The sequence below is a fragment of the Sceloporus undulatus genome, chromosome 1 (genome assembly GCF_019175285.1).
Source record: "Sceloporus undulatus isolate JIND9_A2432 ecotype Alabama chromosome 1, SceUnd_v1.1, whole genome shotgun sequence".
Classification (NCBI taxonomy): Eukaryota; Metazoa; Chordata; class Lepidosauria; order Squamata; family Phrynosomatidae; genus Sceloporus; species Sceloporus undulatus.
In genome coordinates, this window is record NC_056522.1 from 48,458,924 (window position 1) to 48,473,332 (window position 14,409).

Here is a 14,409-nt window from a genome sequence, read left to right on the forward strand (position 1 = left end):
TATATATATATATATATATATATATATATATATATATATATATATATATGAGTAACACATTACCTTCTTTACCTGGTGGACTTTTCGTTCCTCTTTCATTGCCCAGAAATGTGGAATCAGATGTACTCTCCTTTTTCAGTGCAGATAATCCTGTGAGACAAAGCAATGAAACCACTGTACTTTAGCAATAGCCCCCACTCTACAACCAAGAACAGAAAGAGGGTCTAAATTGCTACTAATTACTTTAAATCTAAGCTCTTCTAGGCAATTTTTGAATGATGTGACAGACTTTTAATCACTGTGTGCATGAAACAAAGTTTATGTACAATGAACCATCAGAAAGGAAAGGTGTCACCCTCTCAGACACTCATCTGGACAATTTTGGAATATTTTGGGATTTTGGAAATCTGGATAAGGCAGACTCAACATGTACTTGTATATAAGTAAAAACAAAAACAAAAAAACCCCAAAACTGACAGAAAAATCAACTGACAAATGCTGCAAATAGATGACACCAACACTGTCTGGATAGGTGCTGAACTCCCCACCATTTTGGGCACTTGAGGTGGAGAAGAGCAGTGGAAACCATTTTTAATAGAGGCTTGCCATATACCGTATGTCAGTCTCATGCATATAAATCAATCTCATGCATAAACCAAGGGTAAGTTTTGAGGTCAAAGTTATGGATTTTGGTATGACCCATGGATAAGTCAAGGGTAAAACTTTGAGGATCCTCAAGTCCATGGTGGCTCTTCAACATTACCCCAGCAATGGACAGAAGCTGTTCCTCTGCTGCAGTGAGGAAGCACCAAAGAGCCCTGGTTGCAGGCATTCTTTTCCTTGGAGGGGGGGGGGGTTAAACAGTCACAGACACCCTCTGCCACTTCAATCCCACCAAGACACCTACTATTACAATAGACTCTCCCTGGAATGGAAGCTCTTTACTGCTGACCCATCCACAGTTGTCTGCAGCAGATGGCTTGCCTTCTCACAAAGGGTGAGGAGGAGGTGGGGGTGAAGGGCGATAGCCAAATGTAAAAGGAGCTAAGGCAGGGAGGCAGAGAATGTGTGTGTGTGTGTGCGCGCGCATGCGCACATATAAACGCATGTATGCATGCTGAACTAGGGAAAATGGGAAGAAGGTGTGTGTGCTTGTGTTTGTGACTATCAGCTGTTGCTCCCACAGAATAAAAATCACCCTGCACTCTCTTTGCTTCCAGCAGCCCATTCCCAGGCATGGAGGAAAAGTGGGGAGGAAGGTGTATGTGTTTGTCACTAAATGGTCTGCCATCATCAGCATTAGCATACTGACCTGTTATATAAGTCAACCCAGGATTTTGAGGTCAATTTTTGGGCATACATTTTTTGACTTATAGACGAAAATATACGGTAAGCCTTATGAGTCTTGGCAGTCTCTCTGGTAGACCCATGAAGTGACTAATACCGTAAGCCCTTACTAAAAATGGCCACCAGGAATACACGGTGAGACTTATACAGTAAGACCTTATTAAAAGTGACCGCCAACACTCCGCTCCACCTCAAGCACCCAAAATGGTGGGTGCATGATGCTCTCTGCCATGTTGCTGAAGGTCACTTGATCAAAAAAGAAAGTAAGGAAGGAGAGAGGCTGCCTTTTCCCCCCTGAGATTTGCCAGTACTAGCATCAAAAATGTTCTGCGCTTTTTAAGATATTTTTTATACTAAAAAAAATGACAACATAATAAACTGTTAGCCTAACAGAATTGCCTAAACCAAAAGAGCACCAACTATGAATAAAATATGCATGGGAAATAATAATGTTTAGTAATATTTGATGGAACTTCATCAATTAATATTCCATATTAATAATCGACAACTTGTCACAACTAACAAAGAACACATGTTGGCAGCTGATCTTGCTGACAGCCATCATAAAGGTAAGAACTTTATTTCTCTTCAGCTACCAACTAGCTTAATCCAGCTGTTCAGATGTTTTTCTGTACTAACTTATGGAGTCTATTCTTAGATGTTTATCAGACCAGCCTCAAAAACTAAGATAAACAAAAGTGTCTGCAGATTATCTTGCCAAAAATTTATATCTGAAGGCAGAGGGAGAAATCTGGTGAATGTATATTTTCTATTTGAAAGAAGCAAACAATTTCTTTAAATGAAATGAGTACAGCAAAAAAAAGCAGTATTTGAAAAGGCAAGTCAAATGCATTATTTCTCATTGCCTGCATCTCTTACTTAAAAGAATGTCTGTCCCAGTAGGTCTTTACCAAGTTCTTGCATTTAGCAAAACAAAGACCAAGGGCTTGGCAGGCTTCTTCTCATGTCATCTACAGGCATGTGACAATACTGGAAGCCAACAGATCAAACCTGTTAAGGAAAGAGGAGTCCAAGAATCCTTCATTTTTATGGCTTCTACCAGACCATGAAAGAGGTGCATATGGAGCTTTTTTTCAATATAACATGCCTTTGGCCTGAAAGATACCATGGTCTTCTTTGCCTCTACATCAGCACATCCCATCTTGATCCCTACTGGTAATAGTACAGCACTGACAGTACACCGCTAGGAGGAGACCTCAGCGGCTCTCTCTACTGATTTCCAGAGATAGAAAGCAAGGCCTACAACATTCAATAACTCCTCTGCTCTCCTTTCAGAAATTACAATTCCTCTCACAGTCTTTTAGGGAAAGTCTTATGAAAAGTTGAAAATGTAAGAAGAACGTTTAATGCGAGATGGGAAGTTGGGGAATTATTTGGAGATGTTTTTAAAAATCACAAAGTGTACATGCTCATATTGAAACAATCATAACATTTAAAAAAAAAGAAAAGAGTTTGTGTAGCATGCATTTGCACTTCCTCTGGGAATACAATACAATACACAATGGAAAAAGGATGGGCCCTAACTGAATGCATACAACAGAAGATTAGATGGACCTGTAGTCTGACTAAAACTTATCCAATATTAAGTTTTAGAAAGATTTATCAGTGATTCCAAGAGGATTTACCAAAGTTAAAGCAAGTAGAGAAGAATAAATACACTCCACACAATATGAAGAAAAGAGTTTTTAAAAAACAATGTAGTTTGGCACAGTAGGTTTATTCTGGCTCAGTGTGCCCTATCTAGTATTACAATAGCTTTCTAAGCTAATTATTGATTATTGAAATTCATCCATCTCAGTCTTAGTATATGAAAAAAAAAAAAGGAACAGTCATTGTTTAAAGCCCAAAAGGTTCAAAACCACAAGTGACTGGAAGCACCTTCCCCTGCCCCCAGGGCTAGAACAGGAGCTGAAAATGGCCATAGAGATTCCAATCATTTGGAGGTGTTTTTTTTTCAGGGTGAGAACACAAGTCAGTCTGGAATGGCAAAAATATTGAGTGCAGGACAGGTGTAGCTACTGGATACCCAAACCTAGGAACTCACCACTTCTGGAAGTTGCCCATCCCTATCCTAATGTCCTTTGGCTTAAAATAAAAGCAAAGGAGTACAATGCTTACCAGAATTCACTTTGGAAGTTATGCGTGTTATATCAATTTTTTTAGACTTGACTAAAGGCAAAGGACGTGAGGAAGAAACTCTTGTGCTCTTTTTCCGTTCTGAAACTTTACTTATTTTAGAGAGAGGTGCAAAGATACCTGGCAGAGAAGATACACAAGGGAGATAACAACTATTAATTGCAGAGCTCAGCTATTCCTTAATAACCCTATTCAAATATTTATGCCTGTTAAACTACTCAGAAGACTGCTGAGTATTTGACAGCCTTGTGCTAAGCCTTTAATCGTCCTTATCCTTACAACGCTGCTTCCAGCACTACTGTGTCTCTTTTATGGACAAGAGATGGCGCACATATAAACCTGGAACACTTAAGCTTTCAGATACAAGCCTATGATTAAGATTAGTACTAGTCACATCTGTCTTACATGCATCCAAGCCATCTTCCCACCATCTTTATACTTCCTCAGTATAGATTTCAACCATTACCCTAAAGTAAAGAAAATATACATACCAACAGGAATATCACAATTAATACAGGTAAACAGCAAACTGTTTACAAAACTACTACCAATGAAATGTCAACCTTATTACAATGTGATCTATTTGACCCACAAAGATGATGATGCTACTGATAACTATGTGAAGATTTAGATAGAGATCTACTTTTATGACAGAAAATCAAACTTCAAGTCACAAGTGAAAAATAAAGCTTGACACCTATCTGATCAAAACTGAAAAGAAGACTGTACCATGTTTTGGAGCACACTTGAAGTACTGCACTTTCGCAACACTTCCATTGTTTTTCCCTTCAGGTTCATCCAATTCTATGCCAGCCCATTGTCCACTGGCAAATTCAGTTGTGCCACAAAACCGTAATGTGCCAACCTGAGCAAGAGTGAAGCAAAAACATGCTTTTATCTATACTTACATATTTACAACATTTAGATACAGCTTAATAAAATCTCAAAGTGGTTTATGCACAATGGCCTAAATTCAATTGTTATTTCAACTAGACACAATCCATGGATCTACTTTGGATGGGACTGATAACTGGATTTAGGACTATATAGAATAGAATCATAGATAAACTATATATATAGTACGATATAAACGGAATACACAGTTTACATCAAAATTCTAGATTTGTCAGTTGGTAAAGAACCACACAACTCTTGGTCTTTTTTCCTGCAACAGATTAATGGTTACTCATTTGGGGAAAAGACAATTTCTCTGCTTCTCCTGACACCAGAATATGACCTTCCTTAAATTACAGGAGAATATACTTCTACTTAATATCAGGAAAAAAAACCCTTATTGGCAGGAAGTGCAATTCAACTATGGAAACAACTGGCTAAAAGGGTGATAGGCTCTCCTTAACTGGAGGTCTCTAAACTAAGACTGGATAGTCACACTAGTTCTGGATTTCCTGGCTCAAACAAAGCATTATATTCAGTGGCCTAGAATCACATCAGAGGAACAGCTTTACGTTCCCCCCAGGTGGCCCTGATAAGAGACTTCCATTTCATAATCAGGAAGCCCTAATTTTGTGTCTGATGATATAGGAGCTTCCAAAAACCATATGGGTTCCTAAAAAAGATTGATGTGCCCCAGAGAGAATGGTACTGCTCTCCTGGGTCTCAGCCCCTCTTTGCAGGATGCAGATGAGGATCTCCAAATACACCTGGGTTTCTTGCAACAAGCAAAGTTTTAGTGTGCATGGTCTGGTCTACAAGCTCTCTCCCACCCCCAACAATTCTATGGTTCTCTCTGTGTATTAAAAACAGGAACTCTTAACATGTTCATAAATTCTCAATACAGCAATTCTTTCCATAACATACTTGCAAAATAAAGCATGTGTACGGACATTTAAACACACATAAATTAGCAATGTGAGAACACTTATTAGCTATTAAACTAAAATCGCATAAATAAGCACCACCAACACACAATCCACTTAGTAGAAATATAACACTTTTTTCAGAAAAAAAAAGAAACTTGGTTTATTTGCTTTTTTAAAAGGGACGTTGCTGCACTGCTTACCAAAAATGATGTGTTAAAAATCCAGTAATTAAATTTTATTTTTCTAGTTTCTGGAACTAGAGAATTTGTTGTTGTTGTGTGCCTCCACACTATTTCCAACTTATGGCAAAGTAAGTTACCCGACCATGGTGTTTTCTTGAGAAGGGCTTGCCTTTGTCTTCCTATGAGGATGAGAGATTGTGGCTTGCCCAAGGTCACCAATGAGTTTCCATGGCTGAGTGGGCATTTGAATCCTGGTCTCCAGAGTTCAATGCTCAAAGCACACCATCCTGGCTCTCACAATAGTACTTATGAGACACATAATTCATCCAACAGATCAAAAGTGTGGCAAGACCATGCAGTTCAGACAAAGGTAGTCTTACCAGTATAGATTTCAGTATCTGAATCACACAGGAGACACCAATCCATTTTTAAATGTTATCAACCAATCACAACTGTACTGTGAATTTCAGGAACTTTGTGCTATGAGCCATTTATCCCTACTTAGCAAAATGGATTTTGAAACAAATGGATTTTGCTTTATGTGAGTAAAAGGGTACAAAGAAAATTTTTGGGCACTCCCAATTAGTTAATCTGATACCATGTTTTGTTGATTAGTTTCCGGACAGAAAACAGCTCTATATGGGTATGGCTTGTATGACTTTTATATATGGGTCTGACTCACTGACCTATCCAAGGGATGCAGAATTACAGATACTTCTTAAAAACTACCTCCCACTGGTTCATTACAGTAAATGGTTGAGAAACATTTCAGAATCAAATGGAGACTTTATGGACCAGTGATATGTTTTCCCCTTATAGCCTATGCAGAGAGGATTCATAGTGAAAACATACAGCTTTGCATAAAGGTTTTATTTCATACTTGCTTGGGTAACTGTGGAGATGGCTTTTTACTTTATTACATTTCAGAGCCAAAGTAGGGTTCATTATCACCTAAAAATCCCATTTGCACAGAATTGCTGTGAACCTTAATGCCATCAGAAACAATAACAGTCAAAAACATGACTGAGTTCTAGGACAACCAACCGTGAAGAGCAATCACTGTTGGCCAAGATCAGAACGATATACCAACAAACTGTATGAGCTCCTTAAGTTAAAAGTTCCTTTTAAACTTTAGACTTAATGGAGCTTTCTGCCAAAGATGTGTATAATACTGTATTGCTACTTATGCCTTTCCTCACATGTTGAGAACTCAAAACGGGAAGTAGTATCAGAAAAAGACTGGATCCGTCAGGTTTGCAGGATTTATCTAGTGTGTTCCAGTCTACAAACACTATTTTCCTGCATTTTGAATAGACCTGAATAGAGCTGACATCTGTTATTGCTGCTGGTGCTAAAAATATTTGAAACAAGAAATCTCCGACAAAATTACCCAGACATGCAGACTGAAAACTACCCTCTGCCCACTCTCAGGTTAATCAGACAAAAATCCCTTCATATTGGGACAGCCAACTGCAGTGCAATTCCTGTGCATATGACGTCCTGTGGCCCTCTCAATCCAGCTTGCCTCTTGTACAGTTTGTTTATTTCACATACCTTCTGTCCTGCAATGACAACTTGATCTCCCAGTTTCAGACCAAGGGTTCCTAGCATGTCTTTGCCAGTGACATTATCAAAATTGGGAAGCATAGCCTTGGAAATATCACAGGACAGCGGCACTGCATCTAACAGCATCTGCTTGATCTCTTTAGCACTTGCTGCTGCATCTGCCATCTCCAGTGGCATGTCTATCGGGTCAGGAACCACATCTGCTGGAGTCTGCCCTTTGTCATTCTGCAACAACAACCACCTCCAAGTCAGAAAAAGGAGGAAATCAGATGCACCATTAACACAATTCAGAACAGCGATAACCAATTATTTTCTATTTATTTATTCAAAGTATCATTTTGTCCTTCAGTGCACAAAGAAAAAGAAGAAAGCATTATTTAAAAGAAACCAAAAACAATGTTAGCCTACATTCAGTCAGATGGGGCATTTTCCCTCTTTTGCAGAATGCAAATGGATCATGACATTGTCACGTCAATCCTTGTAAACAATACCTCTGACTTTCAGCCATTTGCCATGTAATTATTATTATTATTATTATTCCGTTTAATCTCAGGGAATCCAAGCAGATTACAACAGTAAAAAACATAAAGTTAAAAAGAGATGCATTAAAATCCCAAGATTCCCAATCCTCCCCCCCAAACATAAAAACATGATCAAACTCTAAAAAAGGAATAAACCAAAGAAAGTTAAAAGCGTTAATATACATACACTAAAATGAAATCAAAAATTCCAGGCAGAGTCCAGGGGTAGGGTAAAAATAAGGATGGAGGATAAGGGAGAAAGGAAGAGAGAGTGGGGAGGCAGGTCAGCGGGGGTGTTCTAGTCTGGAAAGGCCTGCCAGAAGAGATCAGTCTTAATTGCCTTCTTAAAGGTTTCCAAGGTGGTACGGATCTTATCCAGCAGGTCATTCCAGTATCTAGGAGCGGCTGATGAAAAAGATCTCTGGGTTACGGCTTAAAGTCTTGTCTTCTTAGGCTGCAGCAGATTCTTTCCAAATGAACGAAGAGTGCGAGGTAGATTATATGGGAGAAGGCGCTCCCGCAAGAAGTCAGGGCCCAAGCTATGTAGGGCTTTAAAGGTTAAAACCAACACCTTGTATCTTGCCCAGAAACTGATAGGCAGCGAGTGAAGAGATTTTAAAACTGGTGTAATATGAGCAGTTCTGGATATACCAGTAACCAGCCTGGCTGCCATATTCTGTACTGGTTGAAGTTTCCGAACTTGACATAAGGATAGCCCCATGTACAGCTACAAAAGTCGAGCCAAGTGGTTACCAGCATATGTACCACTGTTTCAAGGTCTTCCTGCTCCAGGAAAGGGCGGAGCTGGCGTATCAGCCAAAGCTGATAACAAGTGCTCCTGACCGTCACATTCACCTGAGCCATCGGGTGAAGAGACGAGTCCAGGAGCACTCCCAGAATGTGGACAGAGTCCTTCAGGGGAAGTGTGACCCCATCCAGAACTGGCTTTCATAACTCCTTTCCCGGATTGCTGGTTTCTATAGCAAGTACCTCCGTCTTGCCTGGATTCAGCTTGTTTTCCCTCATCCAGTCCATTACCGCTTTAAGAAGGAGAGATGCCATCCTTAGTCACTGCATCAGTCTGAGACATAGAGAAATATATTTGGGTGTCATCAGCATACTGAAAACCCCCTGCCCTATGTCTCTGGATGATCTCATCCATTGGCTACATGTAAATGTTAAACAGCATTGGGGACAGAATGGCGCCTTGAGGGATGCCCCACTTAAGCTCCCTCTTGGCCGAATAACTGTCCCCAAGCAACACCATCTGGAATCTGCCCGAGAGGTAGGATCGGAACCACTGCAAAGCACAGCCTCCAATTCCCAGCTCTCTCAGGCGTTCCAGAAGAATACCATGGTCAAGGGTCTCGAAGGCCGCCAAGAAGTCCAAGAGCACTAACAGGGTCACTGTTCCCCTGTCGATGCCCAGACGGAGGTCCTCGAGTAAGGCAACCATGGCAGTCTCAATTCTATAGCCCGCCCTAAATCCGGTTTGTTAAATCAAATCAAATTCTTTATTACGGTCAAAGACCAGCATCAGTATAAAATATAACATAAAAATAAAATAATACACATAAAGATTGCTTGGGATAAAAATCTGCCAACTAGAAATGTAAATAATTCATTTCCGTTACATTTAAGATAGCTTCATTTAAAATAAAATAAATAAAATAGAAATAAACCCTTATGGGTTTCCATCCTTAAAATAGAAATAGTAAAGGTAGATTAGCAATCTCAGATTTTAACTAGACATGCAGTACCAGACATGACACAATATTATGTGTTTAACTTTGATAAGTTGTTCTTTTCCTACAAGTGATTGCTAGTGCAGAAAATTGTGCAACTTTATAAGTTATATGCGAGTTCCAGTCTGATAACAGGTAATTTAAATAAAAAGCTTCAGACCTCCCAGGTACGTTCAAGAGTATAGGAGTGATTAAATCTCTGTGAGCATTGTCATAAAAAGGGCAATGAAACAATACGTTGTGAACCGCTTTGATCTGAAGGAAAAGCGGTATACAAATAAAAAATATTATTATTATTATTATTGTTGTTGTTGTTGTTGTTATTATTATTATTATTATTATTATTATTATTATTATTATTATTATGTGTCCAACATTTTTTATATCTCCTGAGTTACAGGGGCATGTTCGCTTGTGAACAGGAGTCTTACTAAATTTACCCTCCAATAATGCTGATGGAAGAACATTTAATCTGGCCAGTGCAAAAGCTATTCTATATCTGGGGATCGATGGGTTCATGATGCAGTTTGGCACAGTAAGTGGTCCTATACTATCCCAATAAGAAAAATAGTTTGCGGACTGAGTTCTATGGTTCTGGAATTCTGTGTCCTTTATGCACTGCATAATGGCTGTTTTAGCTTTAGAATATCCTATAGACTGGAGGGCATTAGTCGTGAGACCCAGATTTTGGAGTTTTGTAGTCAGAGAGTTTTTCCATTTAGATTGAAAAGTATCTGCCAAAATTAATGGCGTAATTCCCACAGGAAGAAAAGTCAACTTTAGCCAGAAATTTACAGTAAGCATCAGTATTCGGGCTTCCATAGAAATTTGTCCTGTCTCCAACCTGAGTATTACATTTGGGATCCATGTTGGAATTCTTGTAATTGCTCTTAAAAATTTGGTTTGTGCTACTTCGAATGAGTTGTAATCATGAAGCGTGTACACCTGACAGCCATACAGCATCTGGGAAATTATTTTGCTGAGAAATACTTGGATGGCTGCGGGGACATATTGGCCACCTTTAGAATAGAAAAAGGAAAGAAGTGCTTTGGTACTTCTTTGGGCACTTGCGATGGCATGCTTCGTTTGCAGATTCCATGATCCTGTTGATTGGAAGTTTATCCCTAAGTATTTGTATGAAGTAACCTGATATATTTGATGGCCGTTGATCTGCCATTTATGTTTGATCTTTTTCTTATTAAATACTATAACCTTTGTTTTGTTGTAGTTTATAGTCAACAGTTCATCTTTACAGTAAGTGGCAAGAGCGCTTAAGAGGCGTCTCAGGCTTATTCTTGTCTGCGATAGAAGCACCAGATCATTGGTGTATAATAGCACAGTTATCGGCCTATCTGCTAAATGAGGGGGGTGAGATTTTAGCGATTCCAAGTGGTGAACTAAAGAGTTGATATAGAAGTTGAATAAGATGGGGGCTAGTATGCAGCCCTGTCTTACTCCAACATAGGTGGGTATTTTTCTTGTTAAATGTCTGGCAGGGGTACATCCGACTTTGATATAGGTATTTTCGTAAAGGTTCTTCATAAGCATCAATAGTTTCTTATCGATGTTAAGGGATTCCAATTTTTTCCAAAGTTTTTCCCTTGAGATTGAATCAAAAGCTTGTTTGAAGTCTATGAATGCAGTATGCAGACTTTCATTAGCTGGTGCATACTTTTCTGAGAAATGTTGCAGAATAAGTCCATGGCCAACTGTGCTTCGACCTGTTCTAAATCCAGCTTGCTCGTCAGCAAGAATGTTTTCTTGCTCTATCCAGTCCTGGAGCTTTTCATGCAAATATGAAGCATATAATTTGCTGATAATACTTAACAAGCTGATAGGTCGGTAATTTGCCGGGTCAGTTCTCTCACCTTTTTTATAGATTGTAATAATAATAGCTAAACCCCAATCCTCTGGGATGTGTGTTGTTCTATCAATCCATGTAAACAAACTTGCAAGAACAGGAGCCCACCAATCTGTATTTCTTTTTAATAGTTCAGGAGGGATGTTATCACAACCAGGAGTTTTGCCTGTTTTTAATTTGGAAATCAGAAGATGCACTCTTTTGGCAGTAACTGGAGGCCACTTTGGTAAATTTCTTATATCTAGTTCAGATGCTGTTTGATAGATCTCCCCTGCAGTAAAGATGGTACTGTAATACGTTTCCCAACAATTGGGAGGAATGAAATAATCCATATTTGATGTTGTTTTTGGCCATGCGTTCGAGACCACTTGCCAAAAAGTAGCCAAGTCTTTCATCTTTGATGCATTTATTAAAGTTTGCCATGTGGATCTTATTTCCTGATCTTTTTTAGTTTTGATTAAATTCTTGTAGTTCTTTTTTAACATGAACCATTCGGGTGGTAATGTGAGAAGATTTTGTTCTCTGTAGTGCTGATACTGTTTTATTAGGGCTTTTTTCATGGCAATACATTCATGGTCAAACCAGGGCTTAGATTTTTTTGGTATAAACTTTTAGTGTACAAGAAGGATTCAGGCATTCTTGCAGATTCGAGATTAGTTCTTGATACAAGGCGAAGACTAATGCAGGTGAGTCTGCTGTCATCAGTTCTTCTCATTGGCGTAGACTGCTTTCAGATTGTAATAGTGTTGTTGTTGATTTATTTAGTTGGTTTGACCATTTTATTCTAGTAAACCTTTTTTCAGCATCAAGGTTTAACATCTGGATACACTCTGTGAAGATGTCCTGAATATTGATGTTAAGTTTTAGTACTAGAGGTAAGTGGTCGCTCTCTAAATGTTTGCTCACATAGCAACTAGAAATAGTGTTTAATAAGCTATATGAAGCTATGAAATAGTCAATTGTTGAAGCTCCTATTCCAGATACAAAGGTGTACTCGCCAGGTCTATCCCCTGCGACACTCCCATTTAAGATTACTAAATCGAGTTTGTTTACTAGCTGCATTAAGTAAAGGCCAGCGCGGTTGCATCCTTTGTCTTTGACTGCCTTGTTGGAATACAGAGGGCAGCGTCTGATTCTGGTGGGTTTTGTTTGAAGTGGGAGTACAGGGATTTGTCTGTTTGGCCTATTCTGGCATTTAGGTCTCCTGCAATAAGAATGTAGGCGTTTGGATATAAAGTTGTTAAGTCAGAGATGTATTCTTCTAACTTTGTCCAATTGTTTTTGATTTGTTGTTGATGTTTTGATGGAGGGAGATAAACATTTATTAACAGTAAGGTGAATAATCGGAAATTGAAACCCAGTTTGAAATGGATCTAGAAAATACATTTCTTCCAAGACTACTTGGAATTGAATGGCAACTGCTCTCCAATTACTTTGCCTAAAAATGGTAACAGTGATTAAAAAAAAAAATCAATAATACACGAAGACCAGAATGGATTTCTGCCAGGCAGACAAAACCCAGGATGAGACTTCACAGACGCAATAGATGCAGAGTAGAGGGACTTCTTAGCTGCATCTATTGCCACACCATAGGATTTAAGGAAAATCCTCTGACGTGTCCTGTCAGATATGAATCGAGATCTTTGCCAGTCACACTCAAGTCTTTGTCCAACCCGCTTCATTCTCCTGAGATCTTCAATATACCAGGGGTTGTAGTTAGAAGCGGGCTGGAAAGGACACTTGGGAGTGATAGTGTCTATAGCCCTAGTAAAGTTGTTGTTCCAAGTGTTAACCAAGACTTCAACAGTATCACCGGCACTACCAGCCATTAAACCCTCTAGGGCCTCTTGGAACCTAGTGGGTTCCATCAGCCTTCAAGGGCGGACCATACAAATAGGTCCTCCACCCCAGACAGGGAGAATAGTGGTCTTCAGCCTGACCTTCATCAGGAAATGATCCATCCTTGACAATGCAGAGATATTAACTACCTCCGCCCTGCTCTGTACAGAAGACCGCATCGAGAATATGACCTGCACAATGCGTGGGCTCAGAGACTATTTGGGAAAGGCCCATGTTTGTCATGGTAACCATGAACTCCCAAGCTGCACCAGATAGATTGATCAGACTGATCTCAAGGAGGATAATGAAGTTGCCCAGGACCAAAAGCCTAGACGACTGCAGCAGCAGCTGCAAGACCAGTTGTGTTAACTCAGCTAGCGAGTCTGTTAGGCAACGGGGTGCCGAGGTAAATACACTCGATGTGGCTCATCTCACGGAGAGGTATCCTGGTCAAGGCAAGATTGTGGAAAAAGGCCACTCCCCCCCCCCCGGTCCACGTCATCTTACCTGCTCACAGATGGAGTATCCGACTGATAAAGTCCAAACCCAGATGGCTGAGCTATCATCACCCAGCCAGGTCTCCATAAAACAAGCCAGAATAAAGATGTACAGTCTTTATTTTTTGTCTTTGACAGAAATCGCTATATAACTCATCTATCACACTTACATTGGTTACATCTTTTTCTTTGCAAAAAAAAAGGATTGCTAGCTACTCAAAACAAACATTCTACCTCATGTGATCATCTCTCCTATTACTTGGGGGGGGGGTGGACACCCTTTATTCTGTACCCACAATTGAGAGGGGGCATTTTTAAACCTTCCCATACTCATTGCAGGAAGAATATTATCCACATTAAGGCACTCAAATGCAGTTTTTTCTATGTGCATAAAGAACAATGTTTGAAGTCAGTTTTCTTTAGAAGCACACCAAAAACCATTTTAAAAGCCAGCTTTAACGGTCATACCAAAATAAACAACTCCTCCCACCCAAAAAAACGTTTTGGTTTCCAGTCAGAGCTGAGGTTAGCCTGACTTCCCTTGGAAGGTAGTTCCACAGTTACAGTGCTGTTCCAGTAATTACTTAATTACATCCTTAAAACAAGAGTAATTTTTTTTAGAAAATCAGGTCATGCAAGCCTCCAAATGTTAGTACTGGATGAACAGAAATTATTTTTCCAGTTGTGCTTAAAGATCAACTAATATATTTACAAACCCAACAGAGGTATACAACACATACAAAAAGAGAGCCATTTTTCTAAATTTCTTCAGATTCCACTTTTTAATCTCCACTTTTCAGAGGCACTTTAGGTAAACACAGTAAGAAATTTAGTCAGTCAAATGTAGTTAGAATTTTTGAAAAGCTTTCAAATC

At 39.4% G+C, this 14,409-nt stretch overlaps 1 protein-coding gene across 1 annotated transcript in view; it reads right to left on the minus strand.

Annotated features, from left to right (window-relative positions):
• The window catches only part of CLIP4 (CAP-Gly domain containing linker protein family member 4), a 63,705-nt gene that overhangs the window by 17,307 nt on the left and 31,989 nt on the right, over window positions 1-14,409 (minus strand). Inside the window, 4 exon segments of the mRNA XM_042444157.1 lie at window positions 64-150; window positions 3,487-3,624; window positions 4,234-4,369; window positions 7,061-7,297. Coding sequence (XP_042300091.1) covers window positions 64-150; window positions 3,487-3,624; window positions 4,234-4,369; window positions 7,061-7,297 — 598 coding nt within the window.